Source organism: Salvelinus namaycush, chromosome 19 (genome assembly GCF_016432855.1).
Source record: "Salvelinus namaycush isolate Seneca chromosome 19, SaNama_1.0, whole genome shotgun sequence".
Classification (NCBI taxonomy): domain Eukaryota; kingdom Metazoa; phylum Chordata; class Actinopteri; order Salmoniformes; family Salmonidae; genus Salvelinus; species Salvelinus namaycush.
In genome coordinates this window covers 24385601-24401901 of record NC_052325.1, presented here as the reverse complement: position 1 = coordinate 24401901, position 16301 = coordinate 24385601, and the positions used below count along the sequence as shown (strand labels likewise).

At 44.8% G+C, this 16301-nt stretch overlaps 1 protein-coding gene across 1 annotated transcript in view; it reads right to left on the bottom strand.

Annotated features, from left to right (window-relative positions):
* Positions 1-11814, bottom strand: part of LOC120063767 (adenylate cyclase type 5-like) — a 161552-nt gene extending 149738 nt beyond the window's left edge. Inside the window, exon 1 of the mRNA XM_039014061.1 lies at positions 10864-11814. Within this exon, the coding sequence (XP_038869989.1) occupies positions 10864-11814 (951 nt within the window). The remainder of the gene's footprint in view (positions 1-10863) is intronic.
* Positions 11815-16301: the final 4487 nt, after the last annotated feature.

Below are 16301 nucleotides of genomic sequence, written 5' to 3'. Positions count from 1 at the left end.
TGTTGCTACGGCAGTCAAGTTGTTTTTATCATCCCTCTAACTGTTGCTTCTATGGAGAGATCATTTTCTAAACTAAAATTCATAAAGAACTGCCTAAGAAGCATTGGACTCTGTGTCTGATATGCACTTTTGAACACCGGAGTAAACTCCACTCATTGCACTTGCGCCGTCGTAGCTTTGATCACAGCACTTGTTCACCGATATCCCCTTATACGTTCAATCAGTTCAATATTTTTCTTTTTCAAGGCCTGAGGCACTTTTTCAGTCACAGTCCTGAATCCCAAGAAACAAACACTTAGCTTCCTAGTACATATGGAAATAAAAAAGGCGTAGGAAATACTTTTTGGAGGGTTACTGTCAAAATAAGTTATTACATTTTAGAAAACAAGCATCGATGGCAAGCGCATGGGCCCTCACAGCTCGTGCCCCCCCCCCCCCACACACACAAGTGGATCTACAGGGGTGTCCCGTACGCCAGTGAAGGTACTCATAAGCAATCATTTCTGGTGAAAAAACATGGATATAGCATTTTGGAAATAAACTCTTCATATATAGTATTTATAAATTTTTTAGTCAGGGACCCACGGTCCGCCAGTTGAGTGTTGGGGCCATAAAAATCACACCAGGCTTTGACACGGATTGACATCAAGCTGTTTAAAAAGGGGAGTTGTGCTGATAACGTTTACACTGAAATAGCCAACCGAAGCCATTTCCACTTAGACAAGGGCTGGGGCACAGGCCATGGACAGAGCACTGTTCATAGAAATAGATTCCCTATAGAATTCCATACGGAAGGATTCCATTTCTATGGCACTATTCACTCTCCTGACTAACAACAGAGCAACCGAGAGGTTGATGAGGAGGAGGTTTGTGTGGGAGAGGAGAGAGAGACACGAAGTGACTCGGGTGAGAAAGGAAAGCAGTGAGGTGGATGCAATAAGAAGGGACTGGTGGGGGAGGGATAAAGGGAGGAATGAAGGGAGGGAGGATAGTGCTGAGCGATTAACCGAAATGTCGGTTATTTCTCATTTTTTAAACAACTAATTGACCAATGTGGATCAAATATTTTGATTCCATTTCTTTCTTTCTTTTTGTGAGCTCAATGCCCACATTGTGCATTTCTCTACAGATAAATTAGATCAAGCCCATCAAGAGTTATTTTAACTTGTTTTGTACAGTAGAGGGCACTATATGCTGGGATCATGGGTCACTGGTCACATGTATATAGGTAGCACAGGTGACCAGGAAGGGTTAGCACAGATGACCAGGAAGGGTTAGCACAGATGACCAGGAAGGGTTAGCACAGGTGACCAGGAAGGGTTAGCACAGGTGACCAGGAAGGGTTAGCACAGATGACCAGGAAGGGTTAGCACAGATGACCAGGAAGGGTTAGCACAGATGACCAGCAAGGGTTAGCACAGATGACCAGCAAGGTTTAGCACAGATGACCAGGAAGGGTTAACACAGATGACCAGGAAGGGTTAGCACAGATGACCAGGAAGGGTTAGCACAGATGACCAGCAAGGGTTAGCACAGATGACCAGGTAGGGTTAACACAGATGACCAGGAAGGGTTAGCACAGATGACCAGGAAGGGTTAGCACAGATGACCAGGAAGGGTTAGCACAGATGACCAGAAAGGGTTAGCACAGATGAGAGGAGAGGGCATACAGTTCTTACCTTATCACAGCTTATAGAATCCATCTCCCTTCACCTTTTGTATAGGAATATGTGCATTGGCGCTATTTATATTTTATATGCGCAATAACTGGGAACTTCACCCGAAAAGAGTAACGTTTGGAAAGCTGATTCTTGTTAACGCATTATGGACGGCTCTCCTGTGCCAGTGGCTTTTCATAGGCAATCACCACTACACGTAGTAATGAACTACAATGACCATAATCCATTGCGCGATCGAGAGGGATCAAGAGCATTTGCTTTGTGAGGTATCTCTACCTGAAAATACATGATCTAAGTGATTGATAGTTGGTATTCAGCAGTCATAAAAGTATGCCTTATTTACTTTGAAGAACTAAAATAGTGATTTTGTCAGACAGAATAGGCAGCAGCTCTATAGAGATGAGATGATGACTTGGAATGAAATAATAAAGTCATCAAATAAAACAAATGTAATACACACAACAACTGACATATTGGATTAAAGTAAATGATGGTTAATACTGTAAGAAATAAGCAGTAATGGGCAGTCACTACCATCATGGGACTTGTATTAATTGTTTAATTCTGTGTTATTACAGCGTTCAACCCACATAATGCAAAGTGCTTTGAATGTTTAAAAAAATAATCAAAACCGAAATAGAAAACTGTGATTATTTTTTAATAATCGAACCGAAACCAAACCGACCTCAAAAAGCACTATTCACTCAGCACTAGTAGGGCGAGATGGGATGGGATGGAGGGAGGGAGGAGAGGAGGGAGGGACTGGCGGGGTAGGGTAGGGAAGGAGGGATGGGATAGAGGGAGGAGAGGTGCTGCTCAGCTGCTGTGATTATCACAAAAAGGTCTCCCTGTCCAACAGTTCCTCAAAGCAGTATACCTGGGTCTCTTTCTGTTGTTATTATCCTCTCTTTCTTGTATTTATGAATTGTTTTTATCTAGCAGGTGTGGACTGGGCCATAGTGCCTCCCTCTGTAATGATTAGGCTTAATCAAGTCCATGTTGTTCACAGTGGAACGTCAATAAAGGGGGTAAATAAAGTGATCAATAACGTGTAAACCAGAGGGCAACATTTGGACAGAGCTACAGCCTCTGCTTTGTGTCTTTGGCCAGAGAGAATTCTGAAGAGTAGAGGAATAGAAATGCAATGGCAAAGGGGTAGCTAAGAGATCATAAGAGATCCTGTTGCATGTGATATTGACTGGATCAACGTTCTACACCTAAAACCTCTGTAATAACAACTAACATGATACTAGAAGATAAAAGAAGGAGGTAGGAGGGGAGGTTAGGTTAGGGTAAAGTAAATCAAATAACACTGAGGCCAGCTGTTTCCCAATTATCTCCAATTTGAGCCTACATCTGTAGGCTTTGTCCCAAATGGCACGCTATTAGCTATGAAGTTCACAAAAGTGCACTAAATAAGGAATAGGGTTCCATTTGGGATGCCAGTGTACACTCAGCGGCGGGAGGGAGGGTGAAGAGATGAAAAGACAGAGGTCTTCTTGCAGGGAAGATCTCTCTAAGAGGTTCTGGATGGTGTTGTGTTGTGATAAAGGGCTTATGTTGCTAAGATACTGGAAGCAGTGTGCATGCAGGATCTACGGGGGGAGGTCACAGCCAAAGTGGTTTCTGAGAGGTGATGGGGATGATGACGTTTGGTCCTCAAGATCAACTCCAATCGCATGGGAAATACACCTATCTACTGGGCTAACTTTTGACCCTAACCATTTTTAACCCTAACCCTTTTTGACCCTAACCCCTTTTGACCCTAACCCTTTTTGACCCTAACCCCTTTTGACCCTAACCCCTTTTGACCCTAACCCTAACCCCTTTTGACCCTAACCCCTTTTGACCCTAACCCTTTTTGACCCTAACTCCTTTTGACCCTAACCCCTTTTGACTTTTCCACAAAATGTGACTTCCCTTTTTACTTGTACACACCTCATTGTACATGTGGTCACGGGAATCAACCAAAAACCAAACTGTTCTGATAGAATACACCTGGACATGGACAGACACAAGAGGGAGATTGGGGCTGCCAGATTGCTTAAGTATACTGTATAGTATACACTGAGAGTACAAACCATTAAGAACACCTGTTCTTTCCATGACATGGACTGACCAGGTGAATCCAGCTGAAAGCTATGATTCCTGATTGATGTCACTTCTTAAATCCACTTTTATCAATGTAGATGAAGGGGAGGAGACAGGTCAAAAAAAATGTAAGCCTTGAGAAACTTGAGACATGGATTGTGTACAGTATGTGTGCCAAAATATTTAAGTGCCTTTGAACGGTCTAGCGCCAGGTGATTCAGAGCCTCAGTCCCCGGACCACTTTCAGCGAGGGCTCGTTCTAGAGTGCACATACTCCAGTACTCAGGAGGTGGTTAAATGGTTCCATGGGGGTTGAATCTCAGAGGCAAATTAATAGCAGATCTGTCGGGGGAGATTCACGTTACGGCACAGGGGAATTCAATTACAGTGGCTACAAACCTGGTTACAGCTGGAGGGGAGCCAGGAGAGACTTGAGCCCGCTCACCTACAGTCAAATCGGCAGAATGAATTCAACTACCATGGAGTCAAATGCAACACTATTTGACCCCCATTTTGTGTTAAAACAACTCTGGTCATGGTGTTGATATTTTGGAGTTAATTAAAATTATATATTTGTTGTTTTTAATTAACTACCTGAACATTTTACACTTTTACACTTGTTTTGAATTAACAATCAACTACAGCAGAGTACACTTACCTTTCAATTGACTTCCTTTGAGTTATCAAGGTGTAAAGCTTTATTTGAATATTTCTTAATGTGTCACATTATGGTGGTTTGCAGTGTGATATTCAATCTCTGTTGGAAGCCAACGTAATGGAAGATGACCAGAGTTTTTACGTCTCTCAAAACTTGCATTTAGAATGCCTGACAGAGTAGGGGAGGAAATCCAGCACATGAAGACTACCTACACCATGTAAACTGGAACAACTATCTCACTAACAGTTGCTATATATCCAACCACTGTAACGGCGTTCCTCTTCCTCTTCATCCGAAGAGGAGGAGCAGGGATTGAACCAAAATGCAGCGTTGTAGTTCGACATATTATTTATTTAAACAAAACCGAAAACACGACGAACACTTGAATAGAAACAAAACAACAAACGAAGTAGACAGACCTGGACTACGAACTTACACGTAACGAAGAACGAACGAACAAGTACTGACTACAAACAAAACGAACAAACGATACAGTCCCGTATGGTGCAACAAACACTGACACAGGAAACAACCACCCACAAACAAACAATGTGACACCACCTACCTTAATATGATTCTCAATCAGAGGAGATGAAAACCACCTGCCTCTAATTGAGAACCATATCAGGTACCCATTAAACCAACATAGAAACAGAAAACATAGACTGCCCACCCAAACTCACGTCCTGACCAACTAACACATACAAAACTAACAGAAAACAGGTCAGGAACGTGACATAACCCCCCCCTCAAGGTGCGAACTCCGGGCGCACCAGCACAAAGTCTAGGGGAGGGTCTGGGTGGGCATCTGACCACGGTGGTGGCTCAGGCTCTGGGCGAGGTCCCCACCCCACCATAGTCAATCCCAGCTTACGTCTCCCCCTCAGAATGACCACCCTCTTACTCCACCCACCTAATTTAAGGGGCAACACCAAGATAAAGGACAGCTCCGGGACAAGGTAGCTCATGACAGAGAGGTAGCTTAGGACAGAGGGATAGCTCAGGATAGAGAGGTAGGTCAGGATAGAGAGGTAGCTCAGGATAGAGGGGCAACTCCGGACTGAAGGGCAGCTCCGGACAGAGAGACAGCTCTGGACTGAGGGGCAGTTCTGGATAAATGGCAGCTCTAAGCTAAGGGGCAGCTCATGGCTGGCTGCCGGCTCTGGACGCTCATGGCTAGCTGACGGCTCTGGACGCTCATGGCTAGCTGACGGCTCTGGACGCTCATGGCTGGCTGACGGCTCTGGACGCTCATGGCTGGCTGACGGCTCTAGACGCTCATGGCTGGCTGACGGCTCTGGACGCTCATGGCTGGCTGACGGCTCTGGACGGTCATGGCTCGCTGACGGCTCTGGACGCTCATGGCTCGCTGACGGCTCTGGACGCTCATGGCTGGCTGACGGCTCTGGACGCTCATGGCTGGCCGACGGCTCTGGACGCTCATGGCTCGCTGGCGGCTCTGGCAGATCCTGTCTGGTTGGCGGCTCTGGCAGATCCTGTCTGGTTGGCGGCTCTGGCAGATCCTGTCTGGTTGGCGGCTCTGGCAGATCCTGTCTGGTTGGCGGCTCTGGCAGATCCTGTCTGGTTGGCGGCTCTGGCAGATCCTGTCTGGTTGGCGGCTCTGGCAGATCCTGTCTGACGAATGGCTCTAGCGGCTCCTGACTGACGAACGGCTCTGACGGCTCGGGACAGACGGGCGGCTCTAATGGCTCGGGACAGACGGATGGCTCAGACGGCACTGGGCAGACGGATGGCTCAGACGGCACTGGGCAGACGGATGGCTCAGATGGCGCTGGGGAGACGGATGGCTCAGATGGCGCTGAGGAGACGGATGGCTCAGACGGCGTTGGGCAGACTACAGACTCTAGCCGACTGAGGCGCACTGTAGGCCTGGTGCGTGGTGCCGGAACTGGAGGCACCGGACTGGAGACACGCACTTCAAGGCTAGTGCGGGGAGCAGGGACAGGGCACACTGACCTCTCGAAGCGCACTATAGGCCTGGTGCGTGGTACCGGCACTGGTGGCACCGGGCTGAGTGCACGCACATCAGGACGAGTACGGGGAGAAGGAACAGTGCGTACAGGGCTCTGGAGACGCACAGGAGGCTTAGTGCGTGGTGCCGGAACTGGAGGCACTGAGCTGGAGACACGCACCATAGGAAGAGTGCGTGGAGGAGGAACAGGGCTCTGGAAACGCACTGGAAGCCTGGTGCGTGGTGTAGGCACTGGTGGTACTGGGCTGGGGCGGGAAGGTGGCGCCGGAAATACCGGACCATGCAGGCGTACTGGCTCCCTTGAGCATTGAGCCTGCCCAACCTTACCTGGTTGAATGCTCCCCGTTGCCCGACCAGTGCGGGGAGGTGGAATAACCCGCACCGGGCTATGTAGGCGAACCGGGGACACCATGCGTAAGGCTGGTGCCATGTAAGCCGGCCCGAGGAGACGTACTGGTGGCCAGATATGTAGGGCCGGATTCATGACATCCGGCTCAATACTCAATCTAGCCCTACCAGTGCGGGGAGGTGGAATAACCCGCACCGGGCTATGAACCCGTACAGGAGACACCGTGCGCTCTACTGCGTAACACGGTGTCTGCCCGTACTCCCGCTCTCCACGGTTAGCCTGGGAAGTGGGCGCAGGTCTCCTACCTGCCCTCGGCCCACTACCTCTTAGCCCCCCCCCAAGAAATTTTTGGGTAGTACTCACGGGCTTTTCGGGCTTCCGTGCTAGACGCGTCCCCTCATAACGCCGGTTCCTCTCTCCGGTTTCCTCCGCTCTCCGAGCTGCCTCCAGCTGTTCCCATGGGAGGCGATCCTTACCAGCCAGAATCTCCTCCCATGTGTAGCAACCCTTTCCGTCCAAAATATCCTCCCATGTCCATTCCTCCTTCTTGCGCTGTCCCTTACTCCCGTTACACCGCTGCTTGATCTTTTGTTGGTGGGTGATTCTGTAACGGCGTTCCTCTTCCTCTTCATCCGAAGAGGAGGAGCAGGGATTGAACCAAAATGCAGCGTTGTAGTTCGACATATTATTTATTTAAACAAAACCGAAAACACGACGAACACTTGAATAGAAACAAAACAACAAACGAAGTAGACAGACCTGGACTACGAACTTACACGTAACGAAGAACGAACGAACAAGTACTGACTACAAACAAAACGAACAAACGATACAGTCCCGTATGGTGCAACAAACACTGACACAGGAAACAACCACCCACAAACAAACAATGTGACACCACCTACCTTAATATGATTCTCAATCAGAGGAGATGAAAACCACCTGCCTCTAATTGAGAACCATATCAGGTACCCATTAAACCAACATAGAAACAGAAAACATAGACTGCCCACCCAAACTCACGTCCTGACCAACTAACACATACAAAACTAACAGAAAACAGGTCAGGAACGTGACAACCACATACAGATTGGATTAGTATAAAAAAATGTATATTTCTTATATTTGTGTAGCATAAGATCCCTGTCCGAATACCCATACTAGCGTACTAGATAGAATGTGAAAAATGAATGTTTTATAGTACTTGAAATTTTGAAAATAGTGCTAAAAATGTGTCATATAATGCGCGATTGCGTTGACTCTAGCCATTCGTTCATTTTGGAACAGCATGTCAATTTATCTGATTAGCACTAGAACCACGTTTTTCTCCATCCACATTGACTTAAAACGAAGGGAGCAGAGAAGAAGAGGAGTGAGCTGGCTAACTGCCACACAGCCCTGGCTGGTTCATTCTGTGCTGTGTGTCACCTGACTGGACGTCCCCCCTCTGAAGGCCCCTCTCCAGCCAGGCGAGGCAGGGACAGTGGCACTGTCTGCCAGAGACAAGCCAGGTGATATGGAAGGTACTGCAGGTGTAAACTCCCTAGGGCTTGGGAGGAGCAGGGCAGTCTCCTCCTTCCTTAAAATATAGAAACTCCTGTCAAACCAGGAATTAACCCTTCATAGATGGATAGAAGAGAAGGTCAACACTATATTGAAGCATGTCAAACTATTGTCGATGTAGCCATTTTATCAAGGTGAAAAGGCTAAAAGTCATATTCATGGTGATTTTAGCCAATAAGCATCCAGTATCTAAACTACCAGGTTTATAAATGTTTTTCTGGTATTGTCAACTTTTAGACAGTTCAAGGTACCTCACTGTTAAGGAAGAAGCGGGTCATCCCTGCAGGCATCTGGAGTACAGTGCACATACACAAAATACAAAGCCACCATCTCAAGCCAAGACTCAGCCAGCATGGTTATTTTGTGCCTTGGGCTAATTCATGTGACCACTCCTGATACAAGCATCATCTGGGGAGCTTACATAAACATACAGCTCAACAGTGGAGAGCTGCTGGGACCTATATAAACAGGGGGAGTTCTGATATAGTAAAAACAACAGGATCGTGAGGAAAGAGAAACAAATACAGCAGTCTGTTCCCACACTTAGATATAAGGGTTACATGTCTGTATCACAAACTCTCTGACTGATATAATCAAAAGACAAAGAAAGTGGATTAGACTGATCTAGAATGCTGTATTGGAACACAACACACAACTGACCCATTGTAGCCTATGGGAAAGAGATGGTATTGTGTGGAGTCTTGATTTTAAGTTTGAGTAATTTTTTTCACTTGCTCAATAATTAATTTACAAGCCCTTAAATTTCAATAGGGGACTGATGAACTCTTTCCATTCCCCAGGTTTGTAAAACAGCAGTTCTTTGGAAGAGCACATCTTTATATGTAGTAGAGAGAGATAGAGAGAGAGAGAGTGTAAGAGAGAGAGAGAGTGTAAGAGAGAGAGAGAGTGTAAGAGAGAGAGAGTGTAAGAGAGAGAGAGAGTGTAAGAGAGAGAGAGAGTGTAAGAGAGAGAGAGACCCCCAAAGACCCAAAACGCATCCTATTCCCTAGTGCACTACTTTTAACCAGAGTCCTATATGTCCAGGTTAAATGTGGTGCACTATATAGGGGATACTGCCATTTGGGATGCACCCTTAGTCTCCTGAATTGTTTTTGGAATATTCTACAGAGCACATAGACATGATCTGGTGAGGCTCGCAAACACAAGTTCCTTCTGACATAGAACTTGATACTAAAAATGTCTTATCTCTTACAAACATCCTAAGTAATTTAAGTGGCCGAACCAAACATTTCCCCTCCCTCAGACACAATCTATAAAGGCCTAGTTTATTGTAAAGCAATTCACATTTCAATAGGACAGACGCAATGATACAAAAGGCCATACAAAGGGCCCCCAAGTGGCACAGCGGTCTAAGGCACTGCATTTCAGTGCCAAAGGTGTCACTACAGACCCTGGTTTGATTGCAGGCTGTATCACAATCGGCCGTGATTGGGAGTCCAATAGGGCGGCGCACAATTGGCCCAGTGTCATCCGGGTTAGGGTTTGGCCATCATTGTAAATAACAATTTGTTCTTAACTGACTTGCCTAGTTAAATAAGGTGAAATAACAAATAAAAATGATTTAATATACCATAAAAACGCCAAATGATCAATAGTAAGCCGAATAATAAGAGGGGAATGAGAGATGACATGCATGGAGTTTTACAAATCAAGAGCTCTGAGCTCTGATGGTCAAAGTTTTTAAAATGAATAAAATAGAGCCGTGGGCCTCAACATTTTATTAGGAACATAATACAACACAATGAAACCAAAACAGCATATAACTGTTGTTTCTCTACAGGCCTATCCTTCGCAAAATCTCAATAACAAAATAACCCCATGTTCCATCCCAATTCTTCTGAAGTCTACAAACCCTAAACAGTAAACACTGCAACTTCAGGAGGATGCTCATCTGTGGCAGCACTATCATCTCCATTCTGCCTCATAATTCTAGAACTTCTTCTAGAACTGTTATTTTTTTTATTTTTTTTCCTAAATTCTTAAAACTTCCGTTTTACCCAGTGCGCTCTGATTGGCTTCGTATACGTGTTTTTTTCGCTATCTAATATTAAATGGATGCTTTTGCTAATGGTCTTCTCCATGATAACAACTAGGGAACTGAGCAATGGTCAATCGAGACCGTTTCCGTAGCAACAAGCATCAGCAGCACCTCAAGACAAATGCAGCATCATTATAAGTCACTGTCTATTAACCAGTGAAAAGCGTTGAATGTGGGAAACATTCGTTCTAGCAATAATGAGAGACATTGCATTCCTGTATTTCCTAATGAGTATTCGGTCAATTATGAGAAATTGAATTATTTGCAATAAAATAGGCCTTTGACTCAGCAATTATGCTCCAACCTGGCGTAATAACATTGCCACTTGGTTGAAGGCACCCCCCAAAATCCATCTTTAAACAAAAAATATTTGGTAGACTATTCCATGCGTAAAGTTACTTTCACATGTATCAATTTATTCATGAGTAATAAATGCGTCGCCTAATAAGAAGTTTATAAAACAGGACTTACCTGCTTCCATACAAAGGCATCCTTTTCGTTTAACTTCCAAGACCCGACCACATGGATGGCAGACAGTATAACTCCAGTGATAACGGCAGCCCGCATCCGAACCGGGAGCAGCGTGTAGATGACATGGATAAAAAACACTGTCCACCAAATTCCCTCAGAGGCACTTTGCGGATGTACGAGGAGGACCCCAATCACTTGTAATACCAGCACGACTAGAATGACCACATAGCAGACTATCCACATGTGGTCCTGATGAAACCCGTTCCGATTGCACACCACCATCAAGATGAGGATAAGTAAGATGGCCAAAGAAAAGACCACAACGTAAGCTATCCGGCATCCTCCCCCCGCGCAATGGAATGTCAGCATAACCGCGCACAGGAGCACCAAAACGGCCATGAGCATGGTCAAACTGCTCTGGTTGAGCCGGAAAAAGTAACGCTGGTAAAGCCTCTCCAACTTCTCCGATTGGAATTTCTTGGATCTGAAAATCTGCATCGCGCTGCTGCAGCACGCGACCATGGAAAAGTGAACTTCAGACATGAGTTCCTCCTCCTCGGGTTTGGTGCCCTTCACTCTCCGGTCCTCCAAGCCCAACTCCACAGACTTGGGTCTCACTTCCCCGGCTCCATCTGCGTGTTTAGGGGACGATCGGTTGTTGTTTCGGCTCTCCTCTCCAGTGCCATGCTCTTGCCACGCAGATCTAGACCTAAAACTGACCCTGCTAACCATTGTCGTGGCTCGTCCTGGTCTGGGCTGTCGGTCGGGATCATCATCTCCTTCAGTCCATCTGCTGTTCGAACGGGCGAGCTTTTTGCTCGGAGATCTAGCCGAGTATGGGCATCCGTTGGCAATAGACTCAGACTCGCCCCAAGCTGATCTCAGTTCAGTCCCTCCCCTCAGCCCAGGCGCACCGATTCCGGGCGGACTAACACTGTTAGATCGGGACATGATATTTCTCAGATAAAAATAATAGAAAAAGCAACGCACAGGACCACACACGTGCCTGCTCAAAGTTTCTTATGAAAGCCAACTCGACCCTAACCTTTTCAAGAATTAGGCTATTGTTCTTATTACAATTTTGTTACATTGTTACAATGTTTTCTTCAGCGGCAGGTCTATGAAACGCCTGGTAAAATCAGTGACGAGTTAATTCTAGAGGTAAGGTAACAATCAGAGGACGTTAAAGTAAATTAAATGTGTCCAGTTAAAAGTCCACTATGGTAGAACAAATGTGTGTCCAGGATACTTTTAATTTGGCAGCAGATGGTAAAATGCTCTGAAAATCACTTAAAATCAATGAAATAGGAAGAAAAGTCACCTGGGAGATATACGATAACAACAAACGCAACTCTGGTGGATAATATATTTCCAGGAGAAGTTCGTTTTAATTAATTATAATCCAAACATGAAGCTCTGTATGCAGAAATGTTGCCGAATGTTGTTATATAGGCCATGTAATAAAAACGTTACACAACTCCAATAGTTGGCCATACAAACATCTATTACGTTGCGAATATGTTGCCCAAACACTTTATTTAAAAAAATTATGAAAATAAAAAATGTGATGTTGTGGGGGACACTCCCATATTGACGTCTAGGCTACATTAGTTGAGCGTCTCATCCAGTGCTAGAAGTCGTACACCTGTGCATCTCATTGCAGCCTTGTCGATGCTTGGATGGTTACATCCTTACAATTAATATGAAAATGTATCCACTCACTACTGTACATCGCTCTGGATAAGAGCATCTGCAAAATTACTCAAATGCAAATGAAATGTAAATTACGAAACCGTCACAGCACGACCCTCGCGCGCTTTCATTGCCGAGCAGAGGAGAGGAAGACTCCGCGATTCCACACAGCCAAAAGCCCACACACCCACATCCAAAAAACGGTTCTCATCGGTATTAGCCTATGACTGCATAGTATGACAAACTGCTAAATCCCTGAAGACTCAATCCAATTTTGATCCATGCGATTCATGCAGCACACATCACAAAACGACACCGCAGCATTTGGTCCTAGTTCCGTCCCCTATTTGGATTCCTGCAACGTCGAACGTAAAGTATTCAGACCGATTGACCGGAATTTAAAAAATTCTGCGCGCAATCCCTGCAGGGTATGATATGGAGTCATGCATTGTGGTTGTAGGCGATCAATCAGGCAGGCATCATCGGTTTACTGCTCGTTGTTGTTGGGTTGCCATTCAACCAAATCTGATTCCGAAAGTCGGCCTTTTGCTCATTCCCATTGGATATGCAAGAGTATGACTTTCACTTTGAAGCTTTTCATTGGCTTTCGACCGTGTCACTTGGAGACGCGACTCCTGCGCGGTCTCCCGCGTTTGGATAAATGGGCGGGTCTGTGATCACAGCTGGACCTCGAGCGAAAGCAAATTAAACCCCGAAGTGCTGCTGGACCCCTATGTAGCTTATTTGGTGGGGCATATTGATAAGCAAATAGAAGACACTTGTGTCTTTTGCTGTGACCTGTGCAGCAGACCTAATTGATTTTGGGTGTGACTTCTGCCACCCTGGAAACGAAGGGTCATTTTTCTTTTATGGTCTCTAGACCAAAGCCTGGAGGAGACTGCTATAAATTTCAGTTGACAGCCCTGTACCTTGCAAGTCAATGTCATTCTTGAGTCAAGTGGCCAAGGTATTTGTTGAGTTAGTGAGATATAGACAAGTTGAGCAGTATGGTGGGGCGAAATCTTTATTCTAATAACTTTCCAGACTTGTTCTCTCTCAGTTATCATTTCAACTCATAATATAGTCCATGATAGTAATGATATGAACATAGGGTTACATAGGTTTAACCTCTTGAAACCACATGTCGATCTAAATTCCGCAATTTTAACGGCATGTTTGTCATATGACCGCTTGGTGAAGGGTTTTTTTTTATGCTGAGAGGAGCTCTCTGTGACTCTGTCACATGTATAACTCCTTATATGGCCATAAAAAAACAGGAAGCTAAGATCCCAACCACACCAAGTCACCATTTTATATATTCCGTGTTTTTTTCTTTGGTCACCTGATAAACCGATTGCATGAATTACAACCAGGAGAGACAATATGCTACTGTGTCTACTATCTATATCGTGTTGCACGCAGCACGTCCTAAGAACATGCTCGTTTTAGATGTGGTATTTGTATCGTAAATCGTAATGACACTGGCTGTGTGTCCAATGACTTCTTACTAATTCTTAACCTAATTAGCCTCTTGAAAGGCAGATAGTGTATATGTTTCACTTTCCAGGGACAGGACATTCTGGAAACAAGCATAATAGGATCACTGAAACTACACAATGGTAAGGAACTTGATCGCATGTTTCAACATCAGAGTCCGTCATTATGGCATACAGTATCATTGCCTTTGTTGGTGAGTGAAACAAATGGCTCTGAACAAAATGAACACAAACACACAGAGTAGGGAAGTGCACGTGACCCGTGTCTTTCCGACAGCCCTACTATCTGTCTTTTTTTTTTACCTTTATTTAACTAGGAAAGTCAGTTAAGAACAAATTCTTATTTACAATGAAGGCCTACCCTGGCCAAACCCTTCCCTAACCCAGATGACGCTGAGCCAATTGTGCATCACCCTATGGGACTCCCGATCACGGCCGATTGTGATACAGCCCGGGATCGAACCAGGGTCTCTAGTGATGCCTCTAGCACTGAGATGCATTGCCTTAGACCGCTGTGCCACTCGGGAGCCCCAAGCATTAAAAAAACTACCAACATCTTGATCATTAATTCTGCTGTTTCCCGATGAACAGTTATATTACTGTGGGAATCACAGTGAGGATTAAACCTGTATTCAATAGGCATTCGTGGAAACGTGAGACTCACCCCATTTCTTCCAATGGAAACTGATGTCTTTGCCTGTACCTGGACATACTGGAAATGCAGTGACCCTGGCCTGTGTGCAGCATCAGCATGCGTTTCGGTCCTCAGTTTTGATGTACATAAGGGGCGTGGTGGTCAATATAGAACAACAGGAATCTGATTTATGGGATAAAGTTACCCTGCTAAAGCAGTCGTCCACACGTGCACTGGCAAAAAGTGTCTGAATATAGTTATTTATCTAGGGGGAAAGGGTACAACTGTAACATCCGACATAGCTTTGTCATAGAACACTACTGCCATCATGTGAGTGGTAAATGCATTTGTTCCACAGCAGTACTGCTTCATCGCTCTCTCACACACACACAGACAGACACACAAGTACAGTAATCAGATCACAGATGTGGATCATCAAAACAGTCCTCAAAATTGAGAAAAAAAAACATGAAATCTGTTTTACTTCCCATGTTAAGAGTTTATTGTAAATATATAGTTTTATAACTAATCATACTTATACAAAGTCTGCTGGTCCCCATGCAAAACGTTTGTACCAAAAAGCTCAGTAGAACCGGTGGATGGAATAGCATTGTGCCATGCTTTTTCCATACTGTAAATTGTACCAAAGTATCATCACTTTGGTACATGCAAATGTACTCAAAAAAATGCTGGGTTAAAAACAACTCAATTTGGGTTATTTGGTTACCCAGCGCCAGGTAAATATTGGACAGAACACGTGCTGGGTTATTTGGTTACCCAGCGCCAGGTAAATATTGGACAGAACACGTGCTGGGTTATTTGGTTACCCAGCACCAGGTAAATATTGGACAGAACACGTGCTGGGTTATTTTGACCCAGTCAGTTGAGTACAACAATTTAGTAGCTGAAACGAAAATCTGGTTCTTTGAGCAGTCAATGCTTGTGCAGTGCAGTTACTGTTCACATCCAAATGTACTCATATGCAAAATAATTTCTCAGTTAACTTCTAAGCCAGGGAGATGGAAAGAAACTCTGAACCACACACAGAAACACCTGACTGACTCCCAGCTCTCTCTGTTTGTTGTTAGATTTAAATGCATGACTACAAGCTCTGTAATTCAATTGGCTCCCGTGTCTACGCAAGCTTCCTGTCGATCAGTTCATGTCCTGGCACCCTACCATAGTTCAACACAAACCTTTAATGAATAAAAAATGAATTAATTGTCCAAAATGGCTCGTGGGTGGTTAGCTCTTCAATATATTTTCAAAGCAATGTCCACCAGTGTCTTGGTCCAACGTCACACGAAGACAACCTTTAGTTTTAAAGCTTAAATCAAATAATTGAGTTTCCTCTGAAAATATACACAAGAAAGCACAAGTACATTTACAACTTGTCCACCTATCAACGTACTATCCACTCTAGGTCATGGAGGCCTACCCCTACAAATCAATAACCAACCCACAATCAACATTAATATATTCATGTAAAGAAACCCAATGGTCCAAATAATGTCAACACACAAAAAAAAATCCTAAACATAAAAGCAAGAAGCTATCTTATGACAATAAGCACTCAGTACGTGAGTATTTGAAAAGAAAACTATGTAAACACAGAA